Here is a 16,942-nt window from a genome sequence, read left to right as displayed (position 1 = left end):
TAACTGTTATAAATCGATCTTCAAGATTGTCATGAATGATTAGTTAATAGTCTTGATGATCTTGATACTTGCATAGACTTGTGTCTATATATCTTCCCACTTTACTTTTATGATTTTGCTTAAATTGCTCATCAAATATAAATCTCAAAATGAAAAGAGATAATGAGCTGCAAAAGTCGTCGCACATACTAGTATTTGACTAGGAAAAAGGGAAAGCGACTTTTTATTTAAATGTATGGTGCTCAAAAAGCCAAAGGCTTATTCTCTATATTGAAATATCAAAAATTTCAAGCACTGATCTCACAATGAGATGTATTTTTCAAAAATGATAAAGTGTTATGATTTGTATAGAAGCCAAATGAAAAGCTTCTAAGATTTGTAATCATTTTCTTGTGGAAGATCATATATGTTCATTTCTATAATTGAGATAGGCCACTTGACTTAGTACCGATTGTGTATGACTTGATTGAATTGATCATTGAAACTTCACTCTAGTCTAAGGACTATTCCACATTTAATACTCACCCACAACACACAAGATTTTAGTTCAATTAATGCTTATTTCATTTGTGTGATTATACATGATCAAATGTGATGTGTATGTTCAATTGCTTGCCGATCAAACCCAAAAAGATTTTTGAGTATTTTATATGTTTTTGAAAGTGTTTTTATGCTTTCATGCTTTAAGTTTTTTGTTCAAAATGCATTTTTGTGTTGTTCTTCAAAAACTTCTTCAAAGGCATTTTCGTGAGAATCTCGCGACTAAGCACTTCCTACGAAATGAGGTTAAGGCAAAAACTGGAAATCACAAAATTTCATACAGAAACTTTCATGACTGTCTCGCGACTATTTCACAACTAAAGGCTTCCCGTGAAAGGTTTTATGCTTCAAAGGTGTTTTTTGCAAGTAATTCCGCAGGTATATAACCCACGAAAAATGCGTGTTTTCAGTTTTATAAGGTTGATGTGACAAATTTTCAAACACATCCTTATTTCCCTCTCTTCACCTTCCTCGTGCCTCTCACAAACCCAAATTGATTTTCACTCTAAACCCTATCAATTTCAAGTTCAAATCTCTGCAAAATCACTTCAAAGGTATGTTATTTTACAATCCTTTCACTCTTTTCTCAGATTATGTAGAAAATTTTTTCTAGGTTACTTTATTTGGGGTTTTTGCAAAAAGGGTTGGGTTTATTGATTTTGGTCAAAATTTCTTCAAATTTTTTATTGGGCTCTATCCCAGTTGTCTTGTTTGTCTCTGTGTTAGCCCCATGTGGCAATTTTAACTTGTATTTAGGCATATTTTCACATGTTCATGCATTGTCCACATGTTAAGTGTAGTGTTGCATATCAAGTGTTTGATAAAATGCTCAAGTGGCATTTTTGAGTTGTTTTGGACTCCAATGAGTTCCAAATTTTGGGATTTCCCATGATTGAACTTGTGTAACATGTTTTAATCATTGGGTGTGTGTTTTACACACTTTAACCCAATTGTGCCTATCCATGCCTTGTCATGCATCTTCTAGGCACACCTCATGCACACATCATGCACAAACATGCACAGTTGCTATTTTTATGCTTATGTTTTAAGTGTTGTTCTTATGTTTTGGACTAACTTGACACTAATCAAGTTTGTGTTCATGCTTTTTTTTTTTTTTTGCACTTGGCCTCTGTTTTTGTTCCTATGTTTGCAAATGTCTCCATTCAAGACGTCAGTTGTGAAAGGAGGCAGCAACAAAAGGAAAAGAGCCTGTGATTGATGTTGATAACCTCTCCCCAAGGCCAAAGAGGACTCGATCACCGACGGGAGTGTATGACCTTGACAAGTTCAAAGCCTATGCTACTTTTCAGACCTATGAGAACTACTTTAGAGAAGCCTCGTTACTGGTTGAAAGGGCTGTTGACAGCCATCTCTCCTTGAAACCAAAATTTGGAACTTCCTTCTCTCCAACTTTGATGATACATACGAGAACATGGTGAAAGAGTTCTATGCTAATGCCATTGTTGAAGGACAGGAGCTAAAATGTTGGGTTAGAGGAAAGAGTTTCTCATTGACACCCGTCTATTTGGCAGACATCCTATGCATCAACCGGCCGATGTTTACTAAACCACCAGTATATGATGATCTAAATTCGGATGAGGAGGTTCTTCGAGAAGCCTTAGGAGATAACTTGGAGTTCTTATCAAATGGGAAATCAGTGAGTGTGGCATCCCTATCTCCCGAATTAAGGCTACTCATGACGATCATGTTTCATAACCTCTATCCTTTGTCAAGCACCGGGTACATGAATTTCGAACGAGCATTATTCTTGCATGATCTGGTCACTGACAAGGAAATTAATGTGTGTTCTCACATTTTCCACATCTTGGCAAAAACAACTGAATGGACTACTTCAAGGAACTATCTTCCTTTTTGCTACCTTATCTTAAAGATTTTGAAGCTCAATAGCATGCACCCTTTAGAAGATGAGTACTCATACCCACAACTAAGTCCAATAAACATCCGTACTCTCCATGCCAGTTAAGTCACACCAAAAAGAGCACCAAGCAAGAGAGTCATGCTACTCCGGGAAGTTCAAGCTCTACCTCACATGATTATGATGAAATGCTAGACAACATCATGGCCACTCTCCAAGAGGTTAATACCAAAATATCCGGACTAGCTACCATCATGCACTCCCAACACATTTTCTTTGACACAAAGTTCACATCTCTCTAGACTCAGTTGGACCAAATTCAAAGAAAGCTAGAAGAAAATGGAGACTAGCTATTCCATGACAAAAAGGGGGAGATGGTCATTGATAGGAGGAGTGTAGTGATAGGAGGAGAAGGAGCTAGACTGAAGGGGAAGGAGTTTGAGTTTCTATTAGACACTATGTTTTCCACATCATTTGTTTATATTCTCATAGTTTTTATGGCTTTCCTTTAAAGTTTAAGTACATTGGTTTTATATTTAGTACTTTTGTTTATTTCATTGCTTTGTAGCATTTTTTTAGTATTTTTAGATGTTGTTAAATTATCTTGAGTACTACATGCTTGTACCCTTGTAGGATTTTGTATCCTTGATGCAAATACTTCTTTTATTTTGCATTGGTTGTGTGTTGGACATGCAATTGATCCTCGTGTTGGTCTTAATTGCATTGTGTGTCTTGATGATCATTTGCTTTCTAAATGATCATTGTAGTCATTCTTTAATGATTGTTCTTGTATGATCAAGTTTTGTTTAATTGTTTATATAGTGCTTATCACCTTGATCACATTTTACTTGCGTATATACATACCATGTATCCAACTTGTCATAAGCTTAATGAAAGTTTTTTTTTGTGCGAGTGTTTCAGGTTACAGGTATATACATGCCAGTGCTTCACAGCTTCTAGATTAGGTGTGAGTCAGTATTGCCACTGTTCACAAACTCACATTTAAGTCTAGAGTCTGTTTTAGGGGTTTTGTCATGGAATAGCCAAAAGTGGAGATTGTAAAGTTGTAATTTACAACTACTTTGTACTGGCTTTAATTCTGTGTCAAATTTGATTGTAATTATGTTCAATCTTAAGAACCCTGTATTTTATGTGGGATTTCTTGTAAGGGTTGTGTGTGAGAGAGAAAGTGTGAAGACTCAAGGCAAAGTGAAGAGTAAGAAGTTTTCACGAGTAGCTTGTGAGAAGCCTTCCCGCGAAATGAAGCATGTGCCCAGCACATAACTGGAATGTGAAAAGTCAGGATAGGATGGTGACAGCTGATTTTGGCGAGTGTCTCGCGAGATACTTGTGAAACATTCTGTTTTGCCAATCTGTCATATCTGATATACACTATCTCTACCCACACTATATATACCCACATTACCCACAGATGTTAAGAAGTGCTTTTGAGTAAAAACCCTAGCCACAACCCTTGAGAATAAGAGATTGTTATACCCACATTTCTATACATAATACATTGCGGTTTTTCCTCAACTCCAACCTCTCCATTTCTATATCCTTGAGAGGTTGATAGCCCAAACACTTACCACACCCATATTGAGTGTCAAGTGAGGTTTTGGTGCTACTAGGAAGCATTGGAAGAAGACAAGCTTTGGTGGATGCAATCGGGCGTATTGCGCGATTCAAAGAACTAGATATGACATGGTTCCAAGAAGTCTTGTTAGAGTAGGAGCTTGGAGGGCTTAGGTGCATCAAGTAGATTAGGCTTGGAGAGTCTCTTGCTATTCATGTATCCCAACTGATTGTCTAGTGGATCGATTTACCGCTTGGAGGGCGACGAAGAGGTTTTACGCCGAGTACTTTGGTTTCCTCTTTGATAACACATCGGCGTGTTATCTTGTGGATTCATTCTTCTTCCCTACTCTTTTAGCTTTCATTTTACTGCTCTGTTTTAATGAATATGGCTTAGAGTAGTTATTTTGTTTATCCGCTCACATTTACTCTATTCTGCACTTAGTATAATTTATAGTAAAACCAATCGAGCCGTAATTTTTAATTTGAGGGTCTAAACAGCTCTTGTGTTTTAACACAAATCTGGGCTTTCAAATGGAAAAAAGATTAGACATGTGGAATATCACGATAAAATAGAACAAAAAAATGGGACAAAGAATTTGCTTTCATTATAAAGCAACCATCAGTGGATGTATAGGAATTTAGGAATACAAAAGTCTTGTCTTAATTTTTGTATTCCTCTTTATACTCTATGTTGAGGGTTCTTTTTACGTTTCTTGTACCTTAGACACGTGTCTTAATGTTATTAGACAACGTTTTGTCTAGACTTTCTTGTACTCTTTCTTTTCTACTGTGGAGATACTTTTCAACTTCTTACACATAAACAAATCTAAAACCCAAAGAAAATACCCATCAAGCAAATATTAGTTTACATGGGTTAGCATATTCTCAAATACATATACATACATATATGCGTATATATACTTATACGTATTAACATATATATATATATATATATATATATATATGGTAGAATAATAATTAGTTCGTATCAAAAGAAAAACACATAATAACAAAGAAATAAGAAAGCTTCACCAAAAAAGTTTCACTAGAATAATAACTAACACAGTAAATATGAAAAAAATGTGTTACAGCAAAATAATTAGTACAAGTAAAGATACCATGGTAGAATAATAAATACGATAGATATGGTAAAAGATGCCACAATAGAATGGTTAATACAGCAAATATAAGTTCTAATGAGTGAAAATAAAATGTATTTGCCACCAACATCAAGTGTGGAATCTTTCTGTGGAAAAAGGCTTCTGCCATCAAAGTTATGTATTTTAGAGAATAGGCCTAAATGGCTACTAGTTGTTACTTTTGGGGGACTTCAAAGAGTGGGTTTGATGAGAGGGAGGGAAAAGATGGTCCATTGATGCATGCCCCTATTTATGCTATGTTTTCTCTCTTCTTTTTACCACACTCTGTCTTTTTTTTTTTTTTTACTGTGGGTCTCTCTTCTCTCAGTTTTCACTACCTTCTTCCCTTGGGTCCTCCTTCTCTCCACCTTCGGTGCCTCCCCTAGGTGCCTCTCCCCTTTTCATCTATCTATCACCCCTCTTTATAATGAGCTGATTCCATGGGATTTCTCCCTTTTACCCCTATGGCTTCATCCACTGTTTTTGGTTTGTTGTGGACATCCCTTCAAGTCTGTCCACCCATCCATTGGTTATTCAAGCACTACCACTATTGGGTAAACTCAATGCATTCTCTTTCTTCCACTACTCATTCCATGACAAAATCTCTTTGTTTGTTCTTACTGTATACCTCTACCTCTAGGTTCAAATGGATAAGGATTAAGTTACTTCACAACCTACCTCTATGGCATGCATCAGATGGTCCCAGACTTCTACTACCTCTTTTGGGTAAGATACCATCCCAGCAGGGTATATTCCCAAAAGAAACCACGGTTGGAAACCAAATATAGACCCTTTTTCCTACCCCCCATCAAACCACACCCTTTGAATCCCTTAACCGTGGGCCTACCTCCCTTGTATTGGCTGGGTACAGGTTGGTAGTGCTCCATCCTTTGTGTGCTTGCTCCGCTATCTTCTAATTTTGTCTTCTTTCATTCCCACGCCGTTTCTGCTATAATAGATTGGTTTTGTTTCATTCTACTACATGTCTTTTCTACCCGTGTCTGTCCTCTATGGAGGAGGGTATGGTATGTTGGGTTTGCCTTGTTTTCTTTTGTCTTTTCTTTGATTTTGTTTTCTTTCTCATTCACACATTTTCTGTTGCTGGCTTTGTCTTATTTCTTCATCCATTTCCTGCTATGTTTGTCATTTGCTTTGATTTGGCTTTTCTTTCCTTCACGCAATTCCTACTATTGACACTTTTTTTTGTTCCTTGTTTTTTTTCATTGTGTTTCTTCATATTAGTTTTCACTCCTATCCTTTTATACAAAAGGATTTGGGCCTCTGTGGGCAAAATAGTGTTTACTGGATCAAAGGGTATTAGACCCAATTGGCCTTACTCTACCAAAGCCATTCTACTGAAGAACTATATTCTGTAGCAGATTTGTATTCTGCTACAGATCACTTTCCTTGCATTTCTTTCTTAGCCCAGGTGAAAATCTAGGCTTTTGTTTCTTTTATGTTTTTCTTTGGGCCTTTCTTGCTCTTTGGTCTTCTTGATGGGCCTTTGGGCCTTGCTTTTTATTGGGCTTTTTTCCTCATGGGCTTTTGGGTACGAATTTGTAAAAACGAGCATCAACACTCCCAATCACAAGATTCACAACTTGACATGTATATAATTTTGTTTTTCCTTTTAATGACTGGCATAGTATAAAATGGAACATAAAAAGTAAAACAAATGATTTGTAGTCATCATCCCTACTTTCAAGGAAAATTATTGTGTACTCTTGAAGTATCATAAATGTGTACTCCCTCCTCTCACATAAATGGTGGGTCCCACTAATTAAATTCATGGTGGGACCCACCATTCATGTGAAAGGGAGAGTACGCATTTATGGTACTCTGGGGGTACCGAATAATTTTCCCTACTCCAGACTATTTTGTAATTAGTTCCTATCTTAATTAAATTAAGTTTTCCATTTCCGGTATAACAAAAAAAGTTTACTGAACTTGATAAACAAGATTACTATCAAGGTAAAACCGTGTTACCTAGTTAGCTTTTCCGTTGTGGGCCTGTATGTTCCGTATAATGTAGCTTGTAATTTTTACTTTCCCACTTCGTTGAAAACTTGCTAGGGAAAATGTAAACCAAATGATTCGAGTCCGAAGGATGACGCACTCATTTTCACAAAGAATCTGCACATTCTCAATTAATTCATAAAGGGATACTTTTCTTCTAAGTAGAGAAACCCTATTCTCTTACTTTGTGAATTTTTGAAATATAATGTTCCAATGATTTGGGCACCCCTTTTCAAAATATATATATATACCACGGTCTTATTAATTACAGGGCATTGATAACCCCCAATAGACCTCATTATTGTCTAAGCAGGAAATGTCTAGGCATAAAGAACTAGAAGTGCTCCGCTTGCAAAATATAAAGGGTGCTCAAGGAACAAACAAAAATGCCCCCACCTCATCACATTTTATGATATTACTCACTGTTTTAGCTTTTTATCTTTTTTGACAGTAAACAATATACATGAATCTTTCAATCATGAGGGGATGTAAATGACTAGAGTCATTAAAAGCATATTAATTAGATATTAATGAATTAACTTTGCAGTGTCATTAACTTGGACGATATCTATGACTACGTTTACGAGACTCTAAAAGTTTCTGTTCATTGCTTATAAAAACTTCTCAATCCTTGTTTGAAATTCCACTAATTATTATTATGATTTGAGTTTTCCATGCAAATATTGTTAAGTAAACCCATGTAAATATGAATGATTAACTAAGACTTAGTATATTGGATAAAATCAAAAAAGTAAACGATTAAAATGGTCCTAAACCTTCTGTTTTATTTTTAGTTAAATGGAGTCTCACTATATTCGATAAGTCCTCTATTTGAAATTTCTCCCAAGTGTGTGCTTTTATATAAGGTGGATTGATTGAGGGATTTATTAATGTATGCCCTTAGAGTATACATTAGTAAACTATTTTAGGAAAACTTTTTATAGAAAAATGAAAAAGTAATTAACTGTTTTGACAATTTTTTCAATTTTTCATAAAAATTTTCCCAAAATGGATAATTAATGGTTAATGTGTGCACACATTAATCAGACCTATTGATAAAAACATTCTAATAACTTATTAGTTAATATAACATGAAGAAACACCACTTAACCCGAAAGATTCAAGCCTATGAGTTTAGACCGAGCTGTGTTATATCAACTACTCATTTTATTCATTATTGTTCAATGTGGGATTTAGGGATTTCAAAAACATTTATACCCAACAATCTTATAGATTTTGATACCTTTTTTTAGGGAGATAACACCTTGGACAAACTCTAATTGAACAATTAATATAACAAATACAAGGACATCATTTAACCTAAAACGCTTATACTTAAGAATTATGACCCAACTATGTTATATTTACTACTTGTTCTTTAAAAAAATGTTATATTTACTACTCACTTTTTTTTATTATTATTATTTAATGTGAGACTTTACTCACACCTAACCCAACAAATTAAAGCTAGTATATTTATTAATGTTTTTTTTTTAAAAAAAAATTGTATCTAAATTAAGTTCGGAATATGAATATCGATCTATCATTAATTTTGGAACCAATGTTACGTGTATCCCAAGATCAGGTTCTATATATTGCCTTCTAAAAAAAAAAAAAAAAGGTTATATATTGCATGAAAAGGAGTCAAAAGCAATTTGCTGAACCCACTAGCAAAGACTTTCAAATCTTAAAGGGCTATTTGGTATATACACTTAAAAACATATGTTTTATTGTTTGAAAACATGTGTGGAAATATATGTGAGTGAAAAAATGTATGAAAATTCGTGTAATATTGTTTAAAAACTAAAAACATGTGTTTGAGTTGCCATAACAAATGGGGCCTAAGACTTCCAAGAACCTGAGGGGCCATTTGGTACATATGTTTAAACATATGTTTTTAGTTTTTAAACAACATTACACATATTTTCACATACTTTTTCACCCATAAGTATTTCCAAAAAATACAAACAACGTTACTAGAACAACATTATTTTTTTTTTTTTTGAGAATATTAAGTATTTTAACACACACAAGGAAAGAGGGGAAAAGGTTCCAAGAACATGAATTTCAATTTTGATATAAGTGGTTAAATGATAATATTTCCAATTATTAACTAAAACACTTCAACGCACATAGTCTTGGTCAACTTTTTGTTAGTAGTAGATTGTTGAGGGCCCCATTTTATTTTTGAAAGGGTGAAAATATGGAGTAAATCTTACCTAGCTAGTAGTGCATATATTTCGTGATTTTAGCATGGGGACTAATCAGATTAGGAACATCACAATTAGTTTCAGTCTAATGTTGAAAGGTTAACACATAACGACATATTAGTCAGAGAATGTAAACGGACTTCTGAATTGGCTCTTTCTTCTATAATAATAGTAATAATTAAAGGTTTAATATTGAGCTTGAGTTCGAGGAGTTTTTTTTTTTTTGATAAACGAGTTCGAGGAGTTCTTTTGTTAGACTTTAGCTTCTCTAAGGGAAAGAAACTCAGTAATATATATATATATATATATATATATATATTTGATTCGTCTCACATATTTTCATGAGCTGATTAAGTTTTGCATTGACAAATAAATTAAGGGAATCTCTTTTCATGGAACTGAGGTTATTGGTTTAAAAATTAAAACTTGAGGCTTCAGACTTCCGAGAGCTCCATTCATTTTGCATGAGCTTATTTCCCCCCTTAAAACTAAAATGTATAAATTTTTTTAAAGAATCATCCCTTTTTAAGATATAATTATATTTTTAAACAATAAATAAAAATAAAATAAAATAATGAAAATTAGCTCGTTCAAACACACACTAAAATTGTTAGGGATGATTAGGATGCACCCAGAGGTAGTTAATTTCATTAGCTGTGAGGATTGGAGAATCTGTATCTCACAGGAAATAAGCATGTACGTGGTCTATTAAAGTTTTTACCAGCAGAATTTGTCCTTAGTAAATGGACTATGAAGGTATAAATGCCAAGAAGAAAAGATAAAATAAATGCAACTGGACAAAGTGCGGTTAAAGATGAGATGAAAGTAGTCAAAAAAGTCACTTACTGAAAGTCCATTATTAAACTTATGCAGAGCATGTTTTTTGGTCTACTAAAATGACAAACCATGATACTTCACAAGTCCTATATAGACAAAGATGAGATGTGAACACAATCTTAGTCCATTACAACACTATATTTCCGATTTACCTCCTTTATTTGGTAACTAGAAAAAGTTATTAAGTGGGTTGTTGGAAATGATATGGGTTTAAGACAAAAGGTCATTGCAATTTGCGCATCGAGAGAGAGAGAAAAAGAGGGTCAGAAAAAGAGCCAATAATGCTATGTAGGATAGCAGACAGAGGGTTGCTTTTTGGGTACTTGGGGAATAAAATGCTGTCTCTCTACGAGGATTGGCGTGAAGAGAGAGACTCCTTTTTTATCCCTCGACAAACAATCCAATATTGTTGTGTATATCTAATATCTATATATATATATACATATATACATATATAAAAGATCAAATGATAAACATGAGGAAGGAAATTTTTTGAGACTTTCTTTTTCATCTCTCATCTCTTTCTGCCTTTTCCCTTTAGTACTTTTTTTGAATTTCTGCTGGCCTTGTCTGTCCATTCAAAGGGTGATGTAGAAAAAGGAGGGAACCTCTCTCTATGTATGTGTAAAGAAATTTTGAATTATGGGTCCCATTTGTGGACCCTCCCTTTTGCATAAAAATAACACATCGGAAATAAGAATCATATCGTTTTGGTTTCTGTTATATTATATCAAAAAAATACAGTACATGCATATTGCTATTGTTATTGCATTTTCAGTAGATTAAAAAAGTGTAGGAGCAGATCGAAATCTTCTTTTTCAGCTTTTCATTATCATGGGGAAAATTTATCTGATAGGTGCATCATGCCATCAAAGCCCTACTTGTTTATTTTGATTTTTCCAAGTTCCAACAAATGAAAATGATTATTCAAAGTGACCTCTTTTTATTCTTAATTGTCAATCAAACAAAAACCAATTGAAACATTAGAGAGTGCCCTTTATTAGAGGAACATTAGTTGGTACAAAAGATGGTGCAGAGTTAACTGTATACAGAAGAGAGAGAAAAAGCAATGAACTGTAAATAAAAAGTTGACAAACAAAAAAGACTATCTACAATTTCTTTAAAATTAAAAAAGAAAATGAAAAATATTATTTTTTTTTCTTTTCTTAAAAAAAATTTAAAAAGCCCAACAATAAGATGTATAAAGAAGGTAGTATGTTGTAGTTTGGTTCTTCTAAAGCTCAACTAATTAGCTAGCTCTTCTTTCAAAAACCAGACTGTCTCTCTTTCCATTTGAGGTAGTGTGATATCATTCAAGCCTTCAAACCCAAGTGGGTAGTTTCTGATTCCTCTAAGCACAAGAGAGGAGGTAAAACAGCTTTTCCAAAGCACCACAGTTTAGAAAGACTTGGGTTGGGGTGGTGTTGAGGGAGAGAGAAAAAAGATAAGAGAAGAAAGAAAGAAGTTTAGTCCTCAGAAAAGAGTGTTTTCAAAAGGGGGTGGTGGGGGGGGTTGGTTTTAGCCAAGTGATGCGATCAGGAGCTTGTGCAGCGCAGCAGACCCTCACAGCGGAGGCTGCTTCAGTATTGAAGCACTCTGTCAGCTTGGCAAGGAGGAGGGGCCATGCTCAGGTCACTCCTCTTCATGTGGCTGCCACTTTATTAAGTGCAAGGGCCAGTGTTTTGAGAAGAGGCTTGTCTCAAATCTCAGCCACACCACACTTCACATCCTCTCCAATGCAGAGCTCTTGAGCTTTGCTTCAATGTGGCTCTTAATAGGCTTCCAACAACACCTGGTCCTTTGCTTCATGGTCAGCCTTCTCTCTCTAATGCTCTAATTGCTGCACTCAAAAGAGCACAAGCACACCAGAGAAGAGGTTGCATTGAACAACAGCAACAACAGCCACTTTTAACCATAAAGGTTGAGTTAGAACAGCTTATTATATCTATTTTAGATGACCCTAGTGTGAGCAGGGTTATGAGAGAGGCTGGTTTCTCTAGCACTGCTGTCAAGAACAACATTGAGGACTGTTCAGCCACTTCTGTGTTTCAGTGTTACAACAGTTCTGGTGGGGTTTTCTCTTCACCTTGTTCGCCTTCTCATACTGAATCACAAAGAGACATCATCAACCCTAGCACGTTCTGGAACACCCCTTTCTTGGCTTACTCTTCTGAGCAAAACCCAGTTCTCTTTTCCCCTCCAAAGAAACTTCCAACCAATAACCCTATCACAGGCTTCATAGCTGGTTCATCACCATCTGTAAAGGAAGATATCAAATTGGTCTTTGACGTTTTGTCTAGGAAGAATAATAATAAGAGAAAGAACACTGTGATAGTGGGTGACTCAGTGCCCATAACTGAAGGCCTAGTGTCAGAGCTAATGTCAAGGCTTGAGAGAGGAGAGGTTCCTGAGGAGCTGAAATCAACCCATTTAATCAGATTTCAGTTCGCACCAGTTTCTTTAAGATTCATGAAGAAGGAAGATGTGGAAATGAAACTTTTAGAGCTGAAAAGGAAGGTGGATTATTCTCTTGCATCAGCTGGAGGAGCCATTATTTACACTGGTGACTTAAAATGGACAGTGAATGATGAGAAAGAAGAAGTTTCAGTCTCAGTCTCATCAGCTTATAACCCAGTTGATCATCTTGTTGCAGAGATAGGAAGGTTAGTCTCAGACTTTGGCAGCTCAAACTCAACCACAAAGGTATGGTTAATGGGAACTGCAAGTTACCAGACATACATGAGGTGCCAAATAAGGCAACCCCCTCTTGAGCTTCAATGGGCTCTTCAAGCTGTTTCTGTTCCATCAGGTGGACTTGGTTTAAGCCTCCAGGGTTCCAGGTTATTAATTATCGCTTCCTCTATATATTGAATATTGAATGTTCATGTCTAGCGTCTACAATCATTTGCAGAATAGATCCGTAAAACCTTAATACTCATTCCTTTAATTAAGCTTTATGTTATGTACTTTTTTTTTTTTTTTTCTTTGGCTCTCTTTAGTCTATACGAGGCCAGAACCACTGACCAAAAGCATGTTTGGTAAAGCATGTTTGGTGAAACGGACATCAACCAGTGTCCTTTGTTTTCCCCATGTTTTGTCTGCATATATGGCCACGGGACATTTTTACAAACCGATTTCAGCAGATATCACAACCCCCCCCCCCCCCCCAAAAAAAAGAAAAAAAGAAAAAAAAAACCAAAGTTGGCTTTTTTTTTTTTAATTTTAGCTTGAATTTTTTTTCTTCTTTTTTTGGTGGTCTTTTATATATATTCTTATATTTTTTACTCTTTTTAGAACAGAACCTAACTTCCATATTTCATAACTTATTTCTAGCATATTTAACTTATGTACACTTTATTAAAGTTTTCTTTTTCGTTTTTTAGTACAACTGTACTTTTACTCACTTTATTTTGTAAGCCAATAAACCCATGAAAATAAAATTTTTCAAATTAGCACTGAGTAAATCAGCTTTTTTTATTTTATTTTTTTTAATTTTTTAATTTTATTCCAAGTTTTTCTTTTTAGAAATGCTTTTTTAGAGGGTGCCTTTAATTTCTTCATCCCTAATTTTTTTTTCCTTTTGTGTTACATCTTTTGATTGACAACTTAACCACATGAAATTAAATCTTATATTCCAGCAACCAGTCTCTACATTTAGAAAAGTTTCGTAAAGCAGATACTAACAATAGAACTTTATAGATTGAACTGGCTTGCCAAAAGTCTTGTAGTTGAATTGACAACTCCCCATGCACAAAGTGCTTGAGGATCTAGGGAGAAAAGAGTTCGAACTGCGGAATTAACAGTATGTTGTAATTATTTCTTAAAAATAAAAATAAAAAAAACTAACTCCACCACACCATAATAAAAATAATAATAATCTTTTGCATATTTTGAATTATTCCCAATAGATTGTGACAAAAAAAGACCTTGATGACTATAACAATTCATTTACAGTTGATTTCAAATGGCATAATTCGATCAAGTAAAGAGATCGAGGACAGCCATTTTAGGTGTGGTGGCGGCCTAGGCCTAGACAAATTCATTTGCATGTTTTGCATTGGTGTTTCCACTTTATTCTAATTGAATAGCTGATTCCTTAATCTTAGAACTAACTGAAAATGAGGTGACTATGATGACAATTTATTACAAAATTAGTTTGTGGAATGAAATTTCTTTTTGAATATTTCCTTCAAAACTTTATTTATTTATTTATTTATTTCAATATGATTACTAATTTCAAGTTTTGCACTCATAATTTGCAGTGTGCTTGATTCAAAGCTAACCTTCTCTCTGAACCCGTCTCAATTGCTGGAAACAAAGCCATTTAGTTGTAAAGAGGAACGAGATAAGCTCAGTTGCTGTTCTGAATGTGCCTCCAGTTATGAAAAAGAAGCTCAGTTGTTCAAATCTGGCGAACTAAAGCTCTTGCCTCCCTGGCTGCAACCTCATGGAACTGAAGCCTCTCATAAGGTAACAATACTCATTGTTTTTCCAAACCACATCAGGTTGCTTTTAATTGCTTTCTGAAACGCTAGTTGTGGGTTTAATAAAGATAAGAGTAATGTTGCAAACAACATTTATCACAATTGCTCATATGATATAGCACTGACATTAAGATACCATTAATAACTTGTCAATTTAACAGTTTATATAAAAAATAAAACTTCTTTTCTTTTTTAAAGAGATTGACATTTGAATATCCCTTGTATTTGAAATTTTTTATTTTTACGCTCATCTGCACATTTTTATGGTCAGGATGAATTGGTTGAGCTGCAGAGAAAGTGGAACGGGCTCTGCCACAGCCTCCACCAAGGCAGGCATGGTCAGAACCATATGAACACCACTTTGTACAGCAGTCAAAGCTTATTTGGAAAGAACAAGAGCTACTCTTATGTTTCATCCTATCCATGGTGGCCAAGTCAGAACAGTGTCTTCCCCGAATCCAATTCGATATCCTTTGCCGATTCAGCTTTGAAGTGCACCCACAGCTCCAATCTCGTGTCTCGACTCAGACGACAGCAATCCTGCACTATTGAATTCAATTTCACTGGTGATAACCAGAAACACCAATCAGCAGAACCGAGCTTGGGTTTTCTTAAAGACAATGATGGTCAGGAAGTGAAAATCACTCTTGCTCTAGGTAATTCTTTTGTGTCTGATTCAGAGAAACTGGTGGAAAGGAAAAGTGAACGAACAATGCAACGAGCTGATACATGTAAGGTACTACAAGAGAATGTGCCATGGCAATCCGAAACCATTCCTTCAATAGCAGAAGCTTTGATCGATTCCAAATTTTCAAAGCAAGAGACTTGGTTACTGATTCAGGGGAATGACTCAATAGGGAAAAGAAGGTTGGCACTAGCAATTGCAGAGTCAATTTTCGGCTCTGCCGATTTGCTCCTTCACTTAAACATGAGGAAAAGAGATAATGCAGAGACCCCATGTCCTCAAATCCTGGCCAAAGCCATGAAAACCCATGGAAAGCTTGTTATCTTAGTTGAAGATGTTGATCTAGCTGATACCCAGTTCATGAAATTCCTAGCTGATGTATATGAAAGCGGAAAATTTGGAGAATCAAGCAAAAGAGAGGGAAGTACTATAGGCCAAGTAATATTCATATTGACAAAGGGTGGTTCCACAAGCTATGAAAATAAGAATAAGCAAGATTGTGTGATCAAGTTGAACTTGCAAGTCAATGAAACAAAGCCCAGCTTGGGAACATTTAACTTTGATCACAAGCGCAAAGCTGAGTGGGATTTGTTAAACAAGACTAAGAAAACTCCAAGAACGGAAGCAAAGGAAGATGCAACTTGTGTGGCCGGGGAGAATGGGAATATTAAGAAAGACTTCTCAAGGCAATCAAGCTTCAATAGTACTCTTGATCTCAACATTAGAGCCGATGAGGAGGATGAAAGTGAGGGAAAACCAGGGGAGTATAGCCCCATTTCAAGTGATTTAACTCGCGAAACCACAACCGATCCCCAAAACCAACATGGGTTTCTAGAAATGATAGAAAACCGATTCATTTTTGATCGGAGCCCGGCTCGGGATAGAGAGATGATAGAGCTTTTCTTGTCCAAGATCAAGAGTTCATTCGAGGAGATCTATGTGAAGCAAAATGTGGACAATTTTAGTGTGGAAGAGAGGGTGTTAGAGGAGGTGTTAGTTGGTTCTGCTTCTTTTCCCAACAGCTTGTTTGAAAAATGGCTGAAAGACATTTTTCAAACGAGTTTGCAAACGTTCAAAGTTGGTGGGAAGGAGGGTATAGAAGTTAGGCTATGTTTAGAGGGCAAAGGAGAGGGGTTCTTGGAGGACGGCTTCATGGGTTCATGTCTGCCTAAGAAAATCTATGTTTCTTTCATCGACTACTGATCTAATGGTTTTTCTTGTTTTTTTGGGGGTGGGTGTAAAATCTTCACAATTGAAATGGAAATTTAATGGCCACACTATCTCATGTAACTGCTCATTTTCATAATAGGATGTGTTATTTTGCTTTTTATTATTTATGCTGTCATTATAGTTATATTTTCTCTAAGGACTAACGTAAGGTTAAGCTTTAAAAAAAAAAACAATAACAAAAAACAGAAAACAAAACAAACAAACAATCAAACAAAGCGTAAAACTAAAGTCGAGCTTTGGTTTACTGCTATAGTGCAAAGTGCAATTAGCATGCAAGCTTAATCCTCTGAGCTTTGCTATAGACATCGAGTTTCATAAATAAAATTTCACACTCACAACTATGTGAA

General features: G+C 35.4%; 1 protein-coding gene across 1 annotated transcript; it reads left to right on the top strand.

Moving 5' to 3' along the window:
• The first annotated feature begins 11,410 nt into the window (after window positions 1-11,410).
• Window positions 11,411-16,695, top strand: LOC115975719 (protein SMAX1-LIKE 4). The gene is given in 4 exon segments (XM_031096618.1): window positions 11,411-11,884; window positions 11,886-13,036; window positions 14,459-14,666; window positions 14,952-16,695. Coding segments are annotated over 4 exon segments (3,135 nt in total). The 5' UTR covers window positions 11,411-11,725; the 3' UTR covers window positions 16,569-16,695.
• The last annotated feature ends 247 nt before the right edge of the window (window positions 16,696-16,942 follow it).

The sequence above is a fragment of the Quercus lobata genome, chromosome 2 (assembly GCF_001633185.2).
Source record: "Quercus lobata isolate SW786 chromosome 2, ValleyOak3.0 Primary Assembly, whole genome shotgun sequence".
NCBI classification, from domain to species: domain Eukaryota; kingdom Viridiplantae; phylum Streptophyta; class Magnoliopsida; order Fagales; family Fagaceae; genus Quercus; species Quercus lobata.
The sequence above is the reverse complement of the archived record's forward strand: the minus strand, read 5'-3'. Positions and strand labels throughout refer to the sequence as shown.